Source organism: Vespula vulgaris, chromosome 2, assembly GCF_905475345.1.
Source record: "Vespula vulgaris chromosome 2, iyVesVulg1.1, whole genome shotgun sequence".
Lineage (NCBI taxonomy): Eukaryota > Metazoa > Arthropoda > Insecta > Hymenoptera > Vespidae > Vespula > Vespula vulgaris.
This window is the reverse complement of record NC_066587.1, coordinates 14,539,358-14,561,238: the sequence shown is the minus strand read 5'-3', so window position 1 is coordinate 14,561,238 and position 21,881 is coordinate 14,539,358. Positions and strand designations below refer to the sequence as shown.

The following is a 21,881-nucleotide window of genomic DNA, read 5'->3' as shown; positions in this document are numbered from 1 at the left end:
AGGCAACGCTTTATTCGTTCTCATTTGCCGACTGGTGCATATAGCGACATCGTTTTAATGCTACCATCGACTTTCTCTCTCTCTCTCTCTTTCTCTTTTTTTTCTCTCTATCTCTCTCTTTTTCCTTTTTTTTTCCAGGCGACGGAGTTTATTCAAGTATTTTTTTCCTATCGTGTGCTTATACGAATACTCGTATTTATACATACGTGTGTATTTGATGCCGATGTCGATACTTCCTCTGTAAAGTATGTTGAACTATTTATATGTATGTACATATGTACTTACACGTTCGTTCGCTTGTGAGAGAAAGAGAAATAGTTGGAAAAGAGAGAGAGAAAGAGAGAGAGAGAGAGAGAGAGAGAGAGAGAGAGAGAGAGAGAGAGAGAGAGAGAGAGAAAAGAGAAAGAGTGAGAGGAGGAATCATAAAGGGTGCCGTTATATTAGAGCAACCATTCGCGCGTTGCGTATATTTGCTACCTACGAAATAGAACACACACACACACACACACATCACGTACACACAGAGATAGATAAACACATATACCTAAATACGGACATTACACTCAACATAGATATATAGGAACCTATACATCGAATGAATACGTAGATGGACACACAAGCGTGATCAATTTTCGCTACGCTATGCAGTGACACTTTTAATTTATCAGTTTAATTAACGTTATCTACGGGCACTCGTCAATTTACAACGGAATCAGCGTCATCGAAATTCACGGTCCTTTCATTCTTCCTGTATTTTCGCTCACGCCCGTGGATATCGATGCCCGGAATAAAGTTGGGAAACGAGGAAAAGCGGAACACAACGTGGATATTTAAAACAACGTCGCTCAGAGTTATTAACCGCGCACTACCCTTTTTCCCTTCTCTTTTTCCTCCTTCTCCTTCTCCTTCTCCTTCTTCAATTCCTCTTCACTCGAGTCTCGTCGAAATTTCTCTCGTTTGCGTTCAATGTCTGCTATTCGTTCTCTAACGAGTTTAATGTATATGTACATATATTTACATCGATATTATATACATAATACATAAATATATGTGTATATATATATAATATATATATATATATATATATATATATATATATATATGTCTATACTATTTTAGTTTTTACGACTACATACTGATTCACTTTTTAAATAAAAAAAATCAACGTCGAAACGTGAAGTATCTTGAGATTGATAGCCAAGGCACGACCTTTTTCGAAGTCTGCTTAAGTGTAATAAAAACGATTAGCGCAGCTTTCGAACTATTCATCTTTGTCGCATGATCGATCGAATTTTATCACGTCCTCGTTATTACAGTTAACAACTGGTCGGGGCAAGTATAGGGAATTTAAAAGCATGACTACGTTTATTTCAGCCAAATAAAATCATAGGAATGTGTGAGAATCGTCCTCGTCATATTCTAATCTCGTGTGTAAACAGCTTAATATTCTCGGGAGGATTAACCGTGCGACGAATGAAATGACCGGTAATTAGTAACAAGCTGCGGTGAGCGTGTTTGCCTCGTAATCGCCATTGCGAATATTAAAGAATCGTGGTTGGTATGTTTATGTATGTTCATTTAATAAGTTCAAAAGTGAGAACTGGGGAAAGAGAGAGATAGAGAGAGAAAGAAGAATTGTCCTGATCTAATTGCACACTCGAGCTCGTATATAGGATCAAACGAAGAATTTGGAGACCTTACCTTTTCTATTATGCATACGAGATTTATGATAGACCCTACGTCGACGTGATGCTCGTCGCTTCCTAATATAAATGCCTCTGGTATCACTATGTTTAGATTGACGAAATGTGACAGTATTCCTGTACTCCTCGAGACCTGAAACACATAAATATACAAACTCGTTAATCACTGAAGCAGAGATAGCTATATTATCTTTCGAACCCTCGATCGTCTTGCGATCGGTAGGCACTCTTCATCTTTCTACGTTCGTGACCTCATTAACTCCGCTACTCAAGTTTTAATAACTTTCGCCTTGTTTGTCTCGGAAATTCAGCTTTGTTAGAAGCGACGATCTATTTCACGCCGATTAGAGGAAGAACGAACGATATATCATTTCGAAGTTAGCGTAGATTTATGTATCAACTTTCGTAAAAGGGTCGATCTTATCTGCCATCACGCTTTCTCTTCTACAGTTAAGCCAGAAAATTTCATAGGAATAATGTGCCTGTGTGATATTAACGACCACGGTAATATCGTTTGCAAGGCAGACGCGCGTAAATTTCATATTTATATCATAAAAATGCATATTACTTTAAAGATTAAAGAGCGTTGAAAGGTGGTGCCTCCAGTTATCGGTGTAATATATCCGCAATAAATGTTATTCAATGGGAACGAAAAGATGAGAAATAAGAGAGAGGAAAGTCCGGAAAGAAAAAGAAAAAAGAAAAGCAGTTTTTAACATTTTTAAGAAGTGACGAAGATCTCGGTTGAAAGGTCTTTAGCGTGTATGCATTTCGTGTAAAGCTAGTTTCCACGTGAAAAACCTGTATTTATACTTTAAGTTTTGACTTCGAACGACATGTTTTCCATCTTACACGCTTTTACGTTCTTGGTTATGTCCTAACTTTATTATCTACGTAATTATGCACGAAACTTTAGCGTATAGACAATGTAGGTAGTACATAGAACATGCGTGAAACTTGATTGTACGTTTATTTAATTAAAATGCACTTTTAATGAACTTCGTTTAATTAGGACCGTTAGATAAAATTAAATAAGACATTTTAACCTTTTTTCTCTTCTTTTCTTTTCTTTTCCTTTCATTTAATTTTAAGATCGAATCTTGAGTTATATCCACATTCGATATCCTTCGTAATTTTGATGAAGAATAAACAAGACGTCTAGATGAGGAATGTGAAGGATTAAAAAAAAAATGTTTAACTTAAAAAAGTTAAACGCTCGCTTACGAACTGATCATACTTTCGATATTAATCTCTAAGATGGAGAGAACGATACTAAAGAAAGTTCCTTTCGGGACAATAGTTTGAAAGCTATGGGTATATAAAAAAGTATTAGAAGTTTGAAAACTGTATCGTCGGACTAGTAAGAGAACATGCAATGGGAGGATGGCGAATACCGCAAACTTTCTTGACTTACGGGTGCATTCTCCAGATTCATTATCTCACCGAAGTGAAAACCACGAAAGGGTAAATATATTTGAAATCTGGCGATGCCATTCTTTGAAAGTATTTTTTGAAACTACTGAAACAAGCGGTTGGTTAAGAGGCACATAACATAACACAGTTACGAAATGTCAGACAACTTTTTCTTTTTCTCTCTCTTTATTTTCTCATTTTTTTGTTACTTTTTTTTTATATTCTTTCTCGTCTTGTTATTTTTTCTTTTCTTTTCATTCGTCATCCTCGTGGTCGTGTTCGTCGTCGCGAAAACGTCAGAAAGAACTTGCTCGCCTAGCAACTCGCCACGGTCGCTGAGCGTAATCTCGTTAATCATACGGACTGTTTCGTACGTGCGTGATAATTTACCTCCGAGGTGGATCGTCGCGGTTAAATGGTCGCCTCGTCAACGTGAGAAAGAAAAGAAACTTATCGACCGAAAGTCTCGTTTATGTTATTTGTATATATATTTATATTTATATATATATAAATATATATATATTTATATATATATATGTAAATATATATACTTATACGTACATAGTTATATGCGTACATTCGAGCTATCAAATTGTTCCTTACATTGGACTTCAACAACTATTCACGTTTTGGTTAAACTTTCTCGCCTAACATCAGTGTTCGCTAAACGTATGTGAGTAAATTGCACCATCTCGAACAAGGCACGTAGCAGACGTAGGCAAGCTGGGGTATTGCCTCGAAGCGGTTTAACCCAAAGTGCAGCCTATTAGAATAGATTGAACTTTGAATACTCCATCGTAGAGAGTTCAAAGGCTTTCCGGTTAACTCGTCTTAATCCTCGAATTTTTAAGTATCCCTCTTTTATCCACTTTTTAATAAACTTTCTTAGGAATTCGACGGAATCTGTTTTTTCCCCTTTTTTTTTGTTTTCTTGGAGAAAAAAATTATTATCCAATTCGAATTGAAATATAATTATTCCGCATCATGCGTTATATCGGCGTATTTTAATAATTATAACTTTTAGATGAAACGAAGAAATGTAGTCTCGTAAATTTCACAAAGTGAATTTTTTAATTATTTCCTAGTAAAATCATTGCAAGCCATACTTTTCTTTTGATCAAATTTGGTCGTACTTTATTCCATTTTATAACTCTCACTCACAGATCTCAATTAGACCTATGTATGTTAATTTTGTATTCAACATAGCATAACTCTCGGAGTAAAATGAATTTAACTCATGAAAATATACGTGAAAGTCGGTTAACGTGTTGGCAACTAGGTACATTGCAGTCCTAGAAAGTCCAAAAGTTGGCGCATCCCTTAAGGGGAACGTTAGATTTTGATATCCGCGTAACTGCAAAATTGAAATAAGAGTTTGTGCGTATATTAACGTTGCGCTAAAGTTTTCGCTTTGCATTATTAAATGCAATGGTTTTAATCTTTGTCTGAAAATTATAACAAACATATGCATATAGTTTTACGACTTTTTTATATTTTTTCTTCAAGAAGAAGAATTATAAAATATATTGCGTGACGACTTGCGTGTAAGTAAAAAAAAAAAAAAAAAAATAGTTTAAGGCCATCATGGGCCGTGCTAACCTCGAATACGCGCATGTGTGTGTGTGTGTCTATTCATTCACCATATTAAAGTTAAAAATTATGACTAATTGGGAGTTCTGAGGAGGTCATGGCGAAGTTGCTCGTTTTAACTTCAATTATTCCTTCTAGCTCCTTCTGCGTTGGCTGTTACCCTCTTTTGTGAATACCATTCCTCATAAAACAATTCGTTATTCGGAGAAACGTCGAGAGATAACATAACTATTCGAGCAATTGAGAAATCCTTGGCATACCTTAATCTCGATAAACCTTTAAGCTATTCCCTGTGCTCCACGCTCTATTTTCTGTGTTCCATGTTTTTGTATTTTGTGTTTTGTACTCTATGTTCTATATTCCGTGTTCTGTGTTCTGCGATTTGTGATTTTTGATTTTGATTATGGATTATTTGATTTGACTGTGAATTATGAATTGTTTTTGAACAATGTGTAGTTCAGATATTAAAGAATTTATATGCCTTGATTAATATAGATTTCATTGTTCTAATTAATCAACAAATCTTTCAGCTCTACCACGCTAATTATCTTCTTGTTTAACCCTTTGCGCTTCATTTTCTTTCGATTAATCTCATATATATCATTGTCGTTTAATTCATTACTTTAAACGACTTTATGATTCCGAAAAAATAATCAATTAATTAAGAACGGCATGAGCTTTCGTTTTGTTATCGACTATTCGATGCCAAAGCAGATAATATATTTTTATGTGATTTTACGCTGGACTACAAATAAAAAATTGTAAAAATTTCACATTGTTTCGTATCGTTCGTTTAAATGCAAAATACTTGCCAGATAATTTATTCGATTTACGAGCCAAGCGAAATCGAAGCAATTTACGATTCTTACGATGCGAATGATCGTCAACGAGTCTAATAATTTTCCCGGCAATTCCGTGCTGCATTAATACTTGCTCGCGTACATATTCATCGTCTTCGCGTGAGATCGATTACTTTATAATAGTACGATTCACGCTACCTCGTCTTTGAAGAATATAAAGTATAGAAGTGAGTTATCGAAAATTTTGTCTGCTGAATTTTAGAAATCATTCTTTAGCAAAATTCGTTCCATCTATAATTTGCTTTATTTTGAAATGAAATTTTATTTTTCCTTTCTAAATACAAAATGACAAATGGTTAACTCGTGCAAATATTTACGCTATATCCCGGTAAATGCTACGATTTCTATAAATTCATTTATTTTAAAATTTTCAATCTACGCGAGATCGCATCACGGCAAAGTCTATATGTTTCATAAATGTCTGGCTATTTGTCTTCCACTGCGGTTCTTCCTGTTTTTCGTTTGTTTGTTCAGTTATTTTCGGTAAATCCAACGGAATTCGGTTTTACTTAATGTTTATCGTTTAATCGAAAACGTTGTTTCAACATCTGCGCCTGCTATTTTATTCAATGTAATGTCGAGAGGTGACGTACACGTTTCTATCCCATGATAACTTTTAACTTTAAACGCGTCGTCCCCTTTTCACAAAGTTTCGTTTAATCCCGAGAATCGTGCGGCCATTCGGAATTGAAATTTTCCCCGAATATGCTTGAAGTTGCATAATTACATGACCGCCGGTATAAGTAAGTCCTGTCACAATTCTTTATAAATAAACGAATGTAAAGCTCCGAATTCGTTCGTTTTATTGTCATATTTGTGTGCATCAATTTGATTATTTTAAAATTCATAAATGGTACACAGTTTTATATATATATATATATATATATATATATATATATATATATGTATGTATATATATATCAGTGTTATATACGTAAACACATATCTCCCGTCAGCACCCTTATCCGATCGCATCATATTTGTGCCGACGCGTCCAATCAGAGCATCTCATCGATGAACCATAATACTTTTGTCGGATGACGCTTCTATCATCCGGCAGCGAGCATAAAAGCGATGCTTTTCGTTCTGTTCGCAAACGAGCCTTTCCATTTGGTTTAGTGTAATCTGATTTTTCCGATGATCCGCTTAGTAGGATCGCTTTTGTGAAAAATCGAATTTTCCGTTAATTATCATTGTACTCTCGAGTTACGTTAAATGGATAAATAAACGACGAAAATGGATTTAAGAAAACTTCTAAATAAAAATAAATAGGACTAACTGTCTGATTTTGGAGTAATCCGGTCATTAAATCTTCGTATAGTCGTAGTTTTTAGAATAACGAAAGAAGAAAGAGAAAGAGGGAGAAAGAGAAAAAAAAAGAAGAAGAGAGAGAAAAAAAGAAAAAGAACTTCTATCTCTTTTACGATGGTAAGCAAAGTTTTGGGTCAAAAAAGGAAGAGAACGAAGGTATCTTTTTCTTTTTTTTTTGTTTATCGAACGGCTCATGTGGTAGTACAGCGTACAATCTCACCTACTTTCCCCATTTTCTCTGAAGCATTCTCACGACTAGTGACGTGCTTCTGCTGAGAGTAAGAGAAAGAGAGTGAGAGAGAGAGAGAGAGAGAGAGAGAGAGAGAGAGAGAAAGAGAGAGAGGAAAATACTACCCGCACGGAAACACGGAGAAGGCTCGCGATCTGTGGCCCACACGGTGGCAACCCTCGCGTAAACAAGCTCGTTTCTCCCGCTTAACATAATCCGTTTTGTAGGATTATCCCCTTATTATGTCTTCTGTTACACCACTTAGTGCCGAGTTGCTGGCAAGCTTACATCCAACTCGGCCAACGAGGGTTGTAATTTGTGGCTGTCGGTTTGTTACGCCTCATCTACGGCGATGAACGTAATATTTCGGGATATGACGACGTCAAATGACGCGTGTACGATAACGAGAGACGATATTGTCCAAAGTAAACTATGACCAGTATACGCTTCACTGTTACTGCTATTATTATTAATAGTTATAATATTGAGGCATATGAGACACAGAACTTGCTTTCGAAAGAGTTTTTGTCTCTTTTTCTCTCTTTCTTTGGTGGCCGTAATAAAAAACCTCGATTATGACCAAACAACTGGGAGAGTAATGGTTGGTCACGTGACCTAGTATGGACGGTGATAAAAATCGTTCCTTCCGTACGTCGACAATAATAATGGTGATAATAATAATACGTTTGAATGCTTTCGATCGAGACGCGAAGTATTATGGAAATTTTATACTAAAGATAGATAGAGAGAGAGAGAGAGAAACCGAAATATACATACATACATATATACATACGTATGGTTGGTCCCGATCGATCACCGAATCTAGCTCACGATAATTTCAGCTCGTCGTACGTATATACGCGAAGGTGGAAACGTCTCAAGAGAAACAGCTAGCGACAATGAAGGCAAAGTATAAAAGGTTCGCTTGTAATGAGTTCTTTCCTTTTTCTTCTCTTCGTTTGGGGTATCGTGGAGACAGAGAGAGAAAGAGAGAGAAAGAGAGAGAAAGAGAGAGAGAGAGAGAGAGAGGGAGACTGCAGTTTCCATGCGCATAAACCACGATGCGTGCCAAGCTATACGAGGATGGAGTAAAACGGCAGGTGGTAAGGTACGACACAAATATGAAAGGGGATCCACCCTTGACTCCACTTATTCATTACTTACGGTACACGTAACCCGTTAAGGTGGTACTCACTGTTATTTGTGGTTGAAAGAAGTGGTACACGGATGCTTCTACGGATTGCATTTTGCTCGTAATTACAGTGCTGTTTAATTATTGCGAACGATAAGGATGGATAATCGGTCGATGAACGAAAGGCAAAATCGTGTAGGATTTATTTTTAGACTTTATTAATCGGTCGGAAAGTTGGGTGAGAAGTTTGATATCGATCGAGTATTTGAGATATAATATTTCACTGGGCGAGTGTAAGTTTAACGATGGTGCAAGAAGAAATAAATGAGAGAAAGGATCGAGGTAGGAAATAAAATTGATTTTCGTTCGGTCCTCGTTTTCTATCTCTATCTATTTCTATCTCTTTCTTTCTTTAGATATGGGAGGTATGAAGAGTGTGTGTCACTCGTTAGAGAAACTCTTCCAGTAGCTCGAAGCGCCAATGGGATCGTTAGTGGAAAGCGAGATCGGATTTCGTACAGTTCGGTGGGGCTTTAAGAGAGAACGCTCAGCAAAGCATTTTCCTTTTCCCCGAAGGATCGAATCCCAGGATGGTGATTCTCTTGAGTTAGATCAATTAAATTCGTGTTAATGTTAGTTCGGTTTGTCGTAGAAGGTAGAACATAGAACTAGAAGGTTGTTATTACTCTGATTACGATCCCTTTGTTAAGACCAAAGATCTTTGTTCTAAAAATGTTTCAAAGGGTGGTATATTTGATGGCCTTGTCTGTACAAATACTTTTTGCATTTCTCAATTAACATTATAGATAAATAAAAGTTGTTCCTGGACGACAATTTTTTCTCGATCGGAACATCTTCACGCTCAAGTGAACGAATGGTAGCAGACGAAATAGTTTGGCGACTAAGTCCTTACCAGAGTTAAGCTTAGCACCACAAGTTGCAAGAACTTGCGTCGCGTTAACTCACACCGAACTAAAAAAGAACAGCACCATCTTTTGCACGATCCACTCAAGAGAATAAATTTGTTAATTGTTATCTAATCCTACGAGACTCTACTCAATTCTTCAGTATGAATTAAAAAATTCGCGTCTCCTCACTTGGACACGAAACCATTCTTCTTTTATTTTGTTTATCTGAACGTACTATTTTCAAAGTTACTAATACGATTAAATATTTTAATCCGGAGAAATTTTAATTTCAATATTTCAGTTTAATTTGTAAAAAGGTTTAATACAGAACAATATCTACGTGGAGAAAACAAGAATTGTTGGATGATAATTTTATTTCTAACCGAACTTTGCTCTAGTTGAACTTTATATGAGAATGAGGACACTGTCGCTTTTATCGCATTACTTAAATATTTATTTATCGTACGACGTTTCTTACTCGTTTGAAAATGTCGTGATAAAAATGATTTGTTTTACCTTAAAACGTATCCTTTTTCGGTTTTATATCATTATTTTTTGCGATCGTTCGTAGACATTCCTTATTTGAAATTCTCTTCGTCATCGTAGTCGTCGTCGTCGTGATCGTCGTCGTCGTCGTCGTCGTCGGCGTATATCTCGTTACAAAACAGGTCATAATAACGCGTATTCAGATCTCAGTGCGGATTTTACACGGCACTCCTCGGTTGTAAAGACTTCTGGAGCGTTTTCGAGAAGGTAATCCTTGGTCTAAGCCAGGCAATATCGGTTCGTTGCTCATTAGCAAGCCGGTACACACCGGTCTCTACGATCGCAAATTGTACAGTTGCAAATGCGAGAATAACGAGCTTTCCTCTGCTTATATAAAGAGAGACGTATTGTGTACGACATGTAGGATCGAATGTTCGTATCAACAAGATAGCACAAACTTCCTGGCGAAATTGTAACTCAGGAAGTTGTTTGCTTTAAGTTTCCGTTCGTCTTGCATTCGTTTCCGATATTCGACCCACCTTCGATCATAGCTGTAGCGATTACGATGTATGTATCGATCGATATTTTTGTTCGATACGTTATTTTCCATCGTTATTAAAGATTACTTTCTTACTATTTTTCTTTTGTAACAACCAATAGTCATCTATATGTTTTCATTAGATATTATTCATAAAATAATAATCAACTTTATATCATCATTTGACCTAGTTTCCTCTTGGTCCAGCAAGTCACGATCTTAACTCGCATAAGTTAATATCCAAGTACTAAACTTGAACCGAGTCGAGGCGGAAGTGATAATGAATTATTATTATGGAAGTACACCTCGTACAGTGGAAATATCTATGGTAAGTGACTGTAGACGTCTATTTGGAATGTATAAATGAATATACGTACTTACGATTTATCGATATATGTACATCATATTGGGATTACTTGAATGATGCAATACATTTGTAAGGGGATAATAATCTACTAGAGTAATTTGATAAATAAGCTTCGAGAATATAGGTACATTTGTCGTCTTCGAGGGAGTGAAAGTCGAGCTGTAACATTCAATATATGGAACGGATAAGACGAGTCGATTTAAAGGGAGAGACTAGTAGCGAATATCATTCGAAATTTTCCTCTCGTTGAAAATAAATTCCTCTGACAAGCAATTTTGCTCTAGCTGTGTAGGTACACGTTCGCTAACCGATTCGTTGAGATCGATCCCATTTCATCGGAAACATCGTTGCTCTTTACGTTTTTCGTCCCTTGGGAAAGTTTAAGGCTCTCGGTCTCTCTCTTTCTCTTTCTCTTTCTCTTTGTCTTTCCCTTTGTTTCTCTCTCTCTCTCTCTCTCTCTCTTTATATCGAGTTTTTAACGTCTCGCGCGAGTGCTCTTTTGAAAATTGGATTTCGATCGTACGAAGATGTTTTTTATTCCGTCGTAATTAGATGGAAATTCAAGGAGTCGATTTTTCGAAGTATAATACATAAGTATTCTTATGTTTGACGGCGTTGTAAAGAGTCGCCCTTAAGTGCAATCGAGATGGTAGTCGAGATAATAACGTATTTTATTTAGTCTTTGATACTGTCTTAACACATATATGTAGATAGACACACAGTCAGACGTCTTTCAAGATCCTAATTTGCTTTTTTTCCTTTCTTTATTCCGGAAAATTTCTTCCTAGCGATATTCCTTCGACTCTCTATTTTCTACTTTCCTCTCCATTTTAACTGTCTCGAACTTTCACAATTACTTAACCGTCTCTCTTTTCTCCTTACTTCTGCAGTTCCGTGTATTTCTCCGTTACTTTACTACTACACGCTCCCGACAGCATTTGTATTTGGATGCCGCCGGAGAGCAAAGTTCATAGAAAAGTATATGACACTTTTCTTTCCGTATTTTAATGAGCTTTCGCGCAACTTTATTTCCAAGCCGAGTTCGAGGTCTCTAATCTGTGTAATAATTTCCCGAAGCTCAACGGTAATAGATTCTTTTTCGATGGATGGGAAGTCTTTCTCCGATGTGATTCCGCGTGTAAACTTTTATCATCGAGCCGATGTCTTGCTTTTGAGTCCTAAGAAGGTCCGTTTCAAATTAAACGGCGAGTCTTTTTAATCACTCAGCGGTTATTAATTATCTCTCTTTCTTTTTCTGCCTTATTGTCTCTCTTTCTCCCCTCCTCGTCTTCGTACGCCATTACTGTCTTTGTTCGTTCTTTTATTCTCTCCCTCTTTTTGCTCCCCGTCTCTCATCTCACAAGGGATATCTTCGATTTTTATTTTACGTAGGTGTGTACGTGTATACAGCCTTGCGGAGACACATTAACTCGTGAGTGCTCTCGGGTAATGCCCAGAGAATAACAGCCCCTTGCATTTCGTTTCCAATGTCTTAGCTTGGCTAAAGGTATATTCGTAGCTTCGAGTTTTAGAAGAAAAAGAGAAAGAAAAAGGGAGAATGAGAAGAAGAGAAAGAGAAAAGAAAAAGATTGCTTCTTTTCCGTAAGAGTTTCGCAATTTAACGACTATTCGGTTCGAATTTAGTCAGACACTATTTCGCACCATATACTATATAGCTTCGGTGTAACAATTCTAGACAGAAGAATAGAAAGTTTAAGAAGATTGCTGTTTACGTAATTTCTATTGTGAGCTTTACATTCGTCTGGGTGATGTCTATGCAAAATACTTGTTTCTTGTTTTGTTTAAGAAAACAATGGGATGTACTGCGATAGGAATCTTTAGTATGTAGTATGAAATAAATATAGATTCTAATTATAGGTATGTACGTTTCGAAATAATACGATTTTCATGAGCATCATGTACGTAGACATATCCGCTCGTACATTCGAAGATATCTATAATGGTTCTTCGTACATTGATTCAATTATTAATTCACGGAAGATAAAGTTCTAGTCGTAAATCGAATACGAATAAGTCGAATACGTCTCTATGCATTATAGTTTCAATAAATTCTGTTAAGGAAAGACTCGGTCTAGAACTTTCAAAACATCCATCTTTTTCTTTTCTTTTCTTTTTTTTAACTTTTCACTTCTTCGACGTGTAAAGAATATGCTGCTAAAGGGAAATTTAAAAATTCTAAAAATTACCAAAGTTATTGGTTTTTAAGCGACAGCTATCGCATGTCTGCCTTTCTAAATTAGAGTCACCCATCTTTTCACCAACAGTAGGGATTTCTACTTTTCATCGCATGAAACTTGAAACGCGTTTTTCTCCAAACATCATTTTACAAACTGTTGGGACAAACAGGTATATCAAGAACTCGGAGGAAATAATTTCGGAATACATTTTACGACCGAACAAAGGACAAATATTTATTGCTATTTTCTAATTCCGTGTAGAAGAGGTATTATCGGGTGGAAAGTTTTGTTTTAAAAGCTAAACTTTCGTCGTTCTTCTTCTTCAGTCTTCCTTCTCCGAATGCAACAAAGAGAACGAGTCTTCTAATTCGAGTAACGTTTTTTCTCTATCCTTTCGAATCGTAGAGTACTTTTAATTACACGTTACAGCTGCCACCGAAACGAAGTTTAAGCTTCTACGATCGATCGGATTTCGTTTCCGGCGGATACGCACGCTCCTTCTTCGACGGGAAATTGCAATGTAGTCTGTAGCGATATACATGTGTACATACATACATACATACATACATAGATATATAGATATATACATAAATACGTACATACATGCCTATATATACGTACTAGCGGAGAAGGTAGTACTAAACAGGCAAATGTGTTAACCCGCTAGTACGGTTTCAAGGATCCATCGTAGAAACGGTCGACTACTCATCAAAGGGTATCTATATTAATGAGATGGCGTGCGCCACGGCGCCCAGACGTCGACCAGCCTTATTACGTGTGCAAGCGAATGACGTTCGGTTTCAAGAAGGTTCTTCTCTTCCTCCTACCATCGTTAACGTCGTTCTCGTTAAAATTTATGAAAAAAGAAAAAGACAGCCTACGGTCGTTTCTCGACTAAATCGTTAAACAAAATTTATTACAGAACGTCATTCTCAACGCCAAAGGAAAATAAATTCTAAGTCGAATCGTATGCACCTTTCTCACTAGTGGTTAGACCTCAAATGTCGACGTTCGTTCAAAGCAAATAAAACGGAGTTGGCAAATAGGAATTTACGAGGCAGAGAGCCCCTTCAAGGCGTTTAACGAAGTAGTTACGAAGGAAGTTCGTTGACAAATACTCGGACACGAGAAAATATCGTTCTTCCGACGGATAGCTCCGAATATTCACGACTTGAGTATTATATTTTTCGGAGTTAATGTAATTATTTTACTGAATGAAATAAAATTTCAAAGGATCTCAATACCCTCGAAGATTGCTACCGGGACGAACAATAAATAACGTTAGAAAAGGGACGTCTCCGGTTTAATTAATACCATTAAATCCATCCATTTCTTTAACCAACGTTCATTCATTCTTTCCTCGTTTTTATGGAACGACATTGCATTTATCCAAACTGGATAAGGAAGGAAATAAGAAAAGGAAAAAGGTTTCTGTGAAAAACCTCTATTCTAGTTGAGAAATGGCGATTTCGTTTTATAGCTTGGTTATCGTGTTTAGAAAAAATAATGTCGACCTCGGAAAAATCTTTGACGTTGAATCGTGCGCTTCGAAACCGGGCCATTTAGTTATATCACGAAGATATTATTTACAAGGCTGTCCAGAGCACGCGATGCGGACTAATCCTCTAATTCACGACGCACTTTCCATTCGCCTACTACGCGGTGTTATCGAGCTCCATTGCTCTCGGCGAACAATAGCTATTCTACAGATCAATATTCCACCGTCGGAATTTAATAATCCAATCCTGCCCGTTGCTGACGTCTAAAGGCCGATTAGCGGTGCTTTCGGTGGCTTCGGGGTGTTGGCGTTGATTTTATGAAAAGAAGGAGAGGGCCACACCCCTAACGTCCAAAAAATATTTCTTAATAGAGATTTACGATGGTTCTTCGAGAAGTCTTTCCTTTCATAATTCAACGTGACGTTACGTGCGAGCTTTTTAATCAAATTGACCTTTCGATTTTCGTTATATTATAGATAGACGTGAATCGTTCGTTGGTTTTCAACAATTTCAAATCAAACGATAATGAAATTTTCAATTAGACAGCATATTCGAACGAGCGTATATACGTCATTGAACTTTGTGCATTTAATTAATTTTTCAAGTTCGTACATATGTGATTATCGTCGCTGTAATTAATGTGCTTGTTAAAAATGATATCTTTCATATACATAGATATATGTCAATTTTTAAAGCTTTGTTATTTAAATTTTCTGAAATAGCACAAATGAAAATAACTCTATCTCTCTATCTCTTTCTCTCTCTCTCTTTCATCCTCTCCCTTTCTCAATTATTATATAACTCTGACGCAACGAAGGTCGATGAAAATTTGGTGCGCTTATCTACGAAATTACTTTGAAGAGATCTCCCGCGAGACTACCTCAACGATTCATGAGTATCCCGCATTTAAACCGCGTCGTGAACATGGTACGATGTAATGGAAATAGAAATATCTCCAGCATTGATATTGTAAGTACTTCCTATATATATATATATATACAATGTAATATATATAATACAATACATACGTCTTAAGAAAGAAAGAATCCTTTCGAACGGTGACAAGTTCACCTCTTTTCTTTCTTCGAACGAATTTTCCTCTTCTTGTTGGTTTTATTTGGAATCCGTTTGCGAGTACGATAAAGCCCGCTCAAAGACTATACAGTTTCTTCGTCGAATCTTATTGCACATTGTTGAGATAGAGAAAGAAAGAACAAGAAAGAGAGAGAGATAGAGAGAGAGAAAGAAAAATGGCGGAGACGATCGATGTGTTAAGAGATCCTCGAGGTCGCCACCTTAGTACTTTTGGAGTACTAAGAAATTCTATGCGCGTGTTGAGAGAGTATTAGTAAAGAAGAAGGAAAAAGAAGAAGGGATAGAAAAGTCACATTGAAAGAAGCTTTCTTTTAGTAACGCTCATGGGTACTGACGAGGGAACAAACTAGAGGTTGGTACGTGGTTTTAACTCTGCGTTTATTTTTGACGAAAAAAGGGACGACTCAGTCACGTTAGAAGTGTACTATTGCTTACGAGACCGTTTCTTTCTCTTTCTTTCTCTCTCATTCTTCCACCCTCTTATTTAAAAAGATAGTAGATGCTGGTATTACCACACTCGTCGCATCTACGTCGTTCACGGACGAAATCGATTTTATCAGAGTCCCGGGGAGACGTCGCTGCCATCGTGCACGGAAAAACAGAAACAACTGCTGTGCAAGTTGGGGAACAGTAAGAGTATGAGAAAAAGAAAAAGAAAAAGGAAAGCAACGGCAGAAGAGGAAGAAGAAGAAGAAGAAGGAGAAGGAGAAAAAGAAGGAAAAGAAGGAGAAAAAGTGGAACTAGGCTGAACTGTTGGTTCGTGAAGGGTAGATGGGCTGTTGTTCAGGATTGAGTGAGTGAGAGAGAGAGAAAGAGAAGAGAAGAGAGAAGAGAGAGAGAGAGAGAGAGAGAGAGAGAGAAAGACATAAATGCAGAAGTCCCTCGACCTCTCTCGGATGAAACGCGGATTGCACGCGAGTCTCTGAGCTCTTGAATCCTACATAGGCGTATGTGTAGATATCTATAAGTACGTATAAGTGTACGTAATACGTGTTTGTTGTGTTAACGTATACATACAAACCTGTATAAAGACATATGTATGAGACTATATAGTTGATACGTGTCTTTCTTCCTTTTTCTCTCTCTCTCTTTCTTTCTTTCTGCAAGATATAGGAGCACGTAGCAATGTTATCCTTCTTCTCGAATCCTACCGAAAAACTGATTTCCACCGTAGGGGAGCGATATTTTTTATGGTCGCGAGTAAGGTTCAGCCGGTGTAGGAAGTGGCTATAAAAGCTGACGGGTGACTCGTTTCTTCTTCCGAGTCTAGGTCGGTTCGATTTATTCGTTTTTCTTTTTCGTAGGAAAGGGATGAAGAAAGAGAGAACTAGGGAGAGGATAGAGGTATCTTTTCGAGTCGTAGCTGGATGAAGGTTCGTTCTCACGGAACATGGTAAAGGAGAGGAGAGAAAATCGATCCACGTCTTTCTCTTTTGTTCTTTTTCTTATTCGTTTGATCATTCGAAACGACTAAACATCGTACTACGTACGCGCGAGTTTTTAATGGCGTTTCTTTTTGTCTCTCTGTGGAACGTTCAACGTGACAAGACGAGAACGATGTGTAATTCGTTGCTAGCGAACTTCGTGAAAAAGAACCAACTTGCGAGACTTTGGTGAAGAGAAAAGAGAAGTACATATATACCGCGTATATATATGTTGTATACTTATATAAATGCGTGTTTTATACACATGTATGTACGTACGTATGTATATATGTATGTATGTATGTATGTATGTGTATAGAAAGACAGAAAGAGAACGAAAAAATTCCAAGAGTAGCCGATCCAATTATATCCAGGCGCGACTCAACGTCGACTTTTCGAGAAAAGGAACGGTCCTTTCTGGAAATGCGGAAACAAGCGGTCCAAAAGCAGTCTCGCACGGCTTGCGGTCGTCGCAGAGACGAAAGTTTCATCAACTTTGCGGATACACGTACATGTATTCTCGCATTTGTGTGTGTACGTGTCGGCTTGGAAAATGAGAGCGAAGAGAGAGGGAGGGAGAGAGATAGAGCGATAGAGGATATATATATGTATATATTCCTATATATATATATATAGAATGAGAGGTGGTAGCTCGACGCTAGTAGAGTGTCTACCGAAAGACAGTGTAAGAGAAAGCAAAGGAGGGTAGAAACTGGTGCGAGAATCGAGGGGTGGGAACATTTCTGGGGTAAGGTGAAATAGAGATAGGAAGACACGCGTTTGAGCCTCAAATACGTCTGAGGTATTCCAAGTCCTTTGAAGCTATGACGAAAGCATCTCTTGGGGTAAAATAAATATATATGTAGAAAAGTTCAGACAGAGAAAGATAGAGGAAGAGAGAAAAAAGAGAAAGAGAGAGAGTCATTTGACTTGGAATATGTATTATCATATGCTTTCACCTGTATTGAAGTTTAAAGAAAGCAAAGAATAGGAACGGAAGGTCCATTCGATTTTGTGTTTAGAGATCACAAAATTTGTCCTCTTTTACTCCTACTTCAACTTCTACTTGTATTTCTAGCTGGTGGCTAAACTTTCTGTTCTCTACTTTTGAACTCTACTACCACTCATTTTTCCTCTTTTTCCTCTATACTTTCTTCGAGTCGCTACTTTAATCGAATTTTTTTACCGCTCTTCTCCTTTTCCTTCTATCTTTGTGCCTATCCAGCTCATGGCAACATAAAATATGTAAACGGGTAAATGCGATTTATGAACTCGCGACAGACGTTCGTGCCTGGTAAACATAGGAAAAAAGTTCGAAATTAAAAACGTCGTTCTTCGAATCGTTGCGAGTTGCTCATAATTTCATAACGATGTAGCTTGATCTTATCTCGATGAATTTTATTACTTTTTAGACTTTAAAACAAGTTATTATACACACACACACACACACACACACACACACACACACACACACACACACACACACACACACACACACACACACACATATATATAAAATATATATACTTTCTTATCTTTACATAGTAAAATTCATCGATTATTTCATCTATTTTTTATTTTTTTTTTTTGAGTGATTCTAAGTATCGATATTCGAAAGTTATGCGAGATTCATTATCTTACCTCTAGCACTTCTTCATAGTTTTCGTTATTTGTTAATGGTTATTAAACGTCTCGTCTCTCGATGAATATATAATAATCGACGTTACTATCGGTATACTATTTCCTGATAGTCTTTCAAGAATTTTCCTCAAAGTTTGATAGAAAAGTATTACGAAATTAAAGGCGTTCTTAATTAGAACGTAATGAGGTAGCATCGGTCCAGTGAAGCCACCCCGTCCACTGTAGATTAGTTGGAAAGCTTTCTTCTTTTTCTCAGCAGACCGAGCAGCCTGTAGCACCTTTAGAAAGTAATTCAAGGAGAGATTATAAAGGACTTTGTAGGTTATTGGATTTCAACTTGAGATCCTTCGTGTCCATCTTTCTAAGTCGGACCAAGATGAGATCGATATATAGATGGATAGATAAAATAGGTATATACATACATACATACATACATACATACATACATACATACATACATACATATATATATAGATAGTTGTGTGGGAGTATTTGTAGGTAATACGTTAGTACAGGTAGTGTATGTTACGTATATACATACAAGATGGGATGAAGACGATTAAGGATACCTTGGAACTTGGGAAATTTCAGTCTGCATTAATGATCAAGGAATACGATCGGGTAGTTATTGTTTTATGACCGCAAGCTAATATTCCTTGGCAACTCGATGAGCAACTAGTAATTTCATTATGACAGAGTGAAACGTGTTGGACACCTTACGTTACTTGATGTTGCTTCCGGCAATCGTTTTACCTAACTTCATAGGTATAATACTACCTCTTCGTCTAACAGCCGTTCTTGAATATCATAAAACCTTTCCATGATCTCGACAACTTTTCCACCTCTTTTTTTTTTAACCAGTTATTTTTTATTATTATTTTTTACCAGTTACGAGACAGATTTCATTCGATCGATTCTTTTGTTCCTTTCTTCTTCCTCTTGTTTATTATTTAATTTAATCTTTGCTTTAACTTCTAATTAATTTATATAGATGTGCGGAGATGCCTACAGTGAGTCTTTTCTTGAATTCACGAGAGATTGTATTTCCTATTTAATTTTCTTTAATAACGTCCAATATTCTCCGCGTTGTGTAATTAAGAGAAAATAGGTAAAACTTGGAGTGAAGGTAAATTTTGCATAGAAAAACTGTTTGTTGATTTCGATCAATCGAATGACATAGGAAATAGTAATTTACCGATGACTAGATAAATGAGAATGTTCTAATATATACATGCATTTAATTGATCGTGTTGTATCTCTTGAAAGGATAGTATGTGCTCATAAGCAACGTCGCGCATTATTGTTTTACGAGGACGAGCTAATATCCCTTGGCGACAGAACGTACATAACTGCTGATAATTTCGTTACGAGACGACAGAATGCTTGAACATACTTGATATGTCAACGGACAATTCATCGAAGTTAATTGGTATTGCATTTCGAGAAATTGAACTTTGAAGGAGAATATGTAACTCCTTCGAATGAATATTTCAAACAAACGTAATAAAAATTTCTTCAACGAAACAGAGAAAACGAAATTGTTTCCTGTAAAGATAAAAATCTAAACGTATATATAAATTGTATTTACTGATATTATACTATTCATATGTAAATGAATATTGGTTCACGTTTACATTGACACGTAAAGTTTTCTTTAAACGGTAGTGAAGATTTTTGATAAGAACGTAAGTCGGGCGAACGGAAGCCAAGAGAAAAGTTTTAAATTGGCAGGAAGCATGAAAGATCACGATCACGATTCACCTACTATCTCAGGTTCATCCACCTACCCGTCTCGTATTTTCTATCCTTCGTCTATCGTCTCTGTTCTTTGTAATTAAGTTAAGGGTACATTTAATCGGTACGCGTTGCACGTTTTATACTTAATTATCGGACAGCGCGAGTTGTTCAAAGCCGTTAATTTCGTATCGTTCGTACAAATCCATTGTCCGAACTAATTTCGAGAATCGGACTTTTTTATCTGTTCTATGCTATCGTCTCCCTTTCAATTAGATTAATTAAATATTTCAACGAATAATAAAATTCTACGGATTAATTCTAAGAAATATCCATAAATCTCGTATTTATATATATATTTTTTCAATTATTCCAAAAATTTATCTCAAAGATCGATCTATAAATCGGTAATTAAGACAATCAGTTTAAAGTAGATGTATTATAGATATTATATGTGGAAAGTTTGTAAATTTTAATAAAATTACTTTTTGCTTTTTCTTGACTCAATTATTTTCGTTACTCTCACCTCGTTAAAGGATGTATCAGAAAAGTTATATTATCTGCTTTTCACAACAGGAGAAAAAGAAAGTATATATAGAGATAGCGAGAGAGAAAGAGAAATAACAAAGGTTCGTACTATTGCTGTCATATCAAACAGTTCTGCAGCGATAAAATCTGTTATCGTGGTATAATACTTAACTTCTTACTGTTATTGCAAAATGGCAAAACTCTGTTCATTTTGGGAGTACTTGCTTTTAAGATACATCCCTTAATCTATGTTTACGCGTTTCTTTCCGTTTCACTTCCAAGTGCTATTTCATTATATATATGTGTGTACATACAGATATTATATACGTATATAGTATATAGTATATATATACACATATGCACACGTATATACCTATATTCAATCTAAAAAGTATTCAAAGAAAAAAAAAAGAAAAAGAGATGAAGTCGTAGAAAATAGAATTTTATTTTTGTTTTGTTCATTTTTCCTTCGTATACAAAACATATATGCGTACATATACATAGAAAGAAAGAGACAGTTCGCATTGTCGTCGAACAAAGAGAAATAATAGATCAATCAATAAATATATGTAGGTAAAGAAAGAGAGAGAGAGAGAGAGAGAGAGAGAGAGAGAGAGAGAGAGAGAAAGAAAGAGGGAGAGAGAAAATAGGAAGGAAAAGTCATAGGACGAATATTCTTACAGATTTATCGATAAAATCGTTTCTATCACGATGATGAACGTTTTCCTCTTTCTACATTTTAAGAGATCTCTTTTCCAGAGATAAAATTGGAAGCAGTGGTCGCGATAGATATTCTTCGTTAAAGAAATCTTGTCGTCGTACTACGTACAAAGGATCGCGTGAAATCGAACTCTGACGAAACGAGGAGGGAGCCTTTGAAATCTCGTTTTACCATGACTCTCAAGCTCGAACCAAAGTTCAAACCTATTCCCAGTTTCAACCCTCGAAAGCTTAACGAGTCCTTATCTACGACGATACCGTAGACTTTGATACGGAGAACGCGAGGCTGCGTCGAAGGAGACTTTGCTCGTTTTCTACGTGGCACCATAAGCGATCCAATTTCCACACGAGTATCATAGCTATCCGATAGCTTTCGGTATTTAGATAAACATCAAGACGAGCTTGAACGATTTAGACGAATCTTTAAACGAAATTACACTTGGCTTTACGATAATTTTACCAAATTTTACTTTTCTCTGTCACACGCGCATTAGGTTGTTTGAAT

The 21,881-nt window shown here is 36.5% G+C and overlaps 1 protein-coding gene across 3 annotated transcripts in view; it reads right to left on the bottom strand.

Moving 5' to 3' along the window:
- The window catches only part of LOC127073131 (zwei Ig domain protein zig-8), a 178,318-nt gene that overhangs the window by 25,214 nt on the left and 131,223 nt on the right, over window positions 1-21,881 (bottom strand). For all 3 annotated transcript variants that reach the window (XM_051014248.1, XM_051014246.1, XM_051014247.1), the window contains exon 5: window positions 1,702-1,836. In XM_051014248.1, the coding sequence (XP_050870205.1) occupies window positions 1,702-1,836 (135 nt within the window). The remainder of the gene's footprint in view (window positions 1-1,701; window positions 1,837-21,881) is intronic.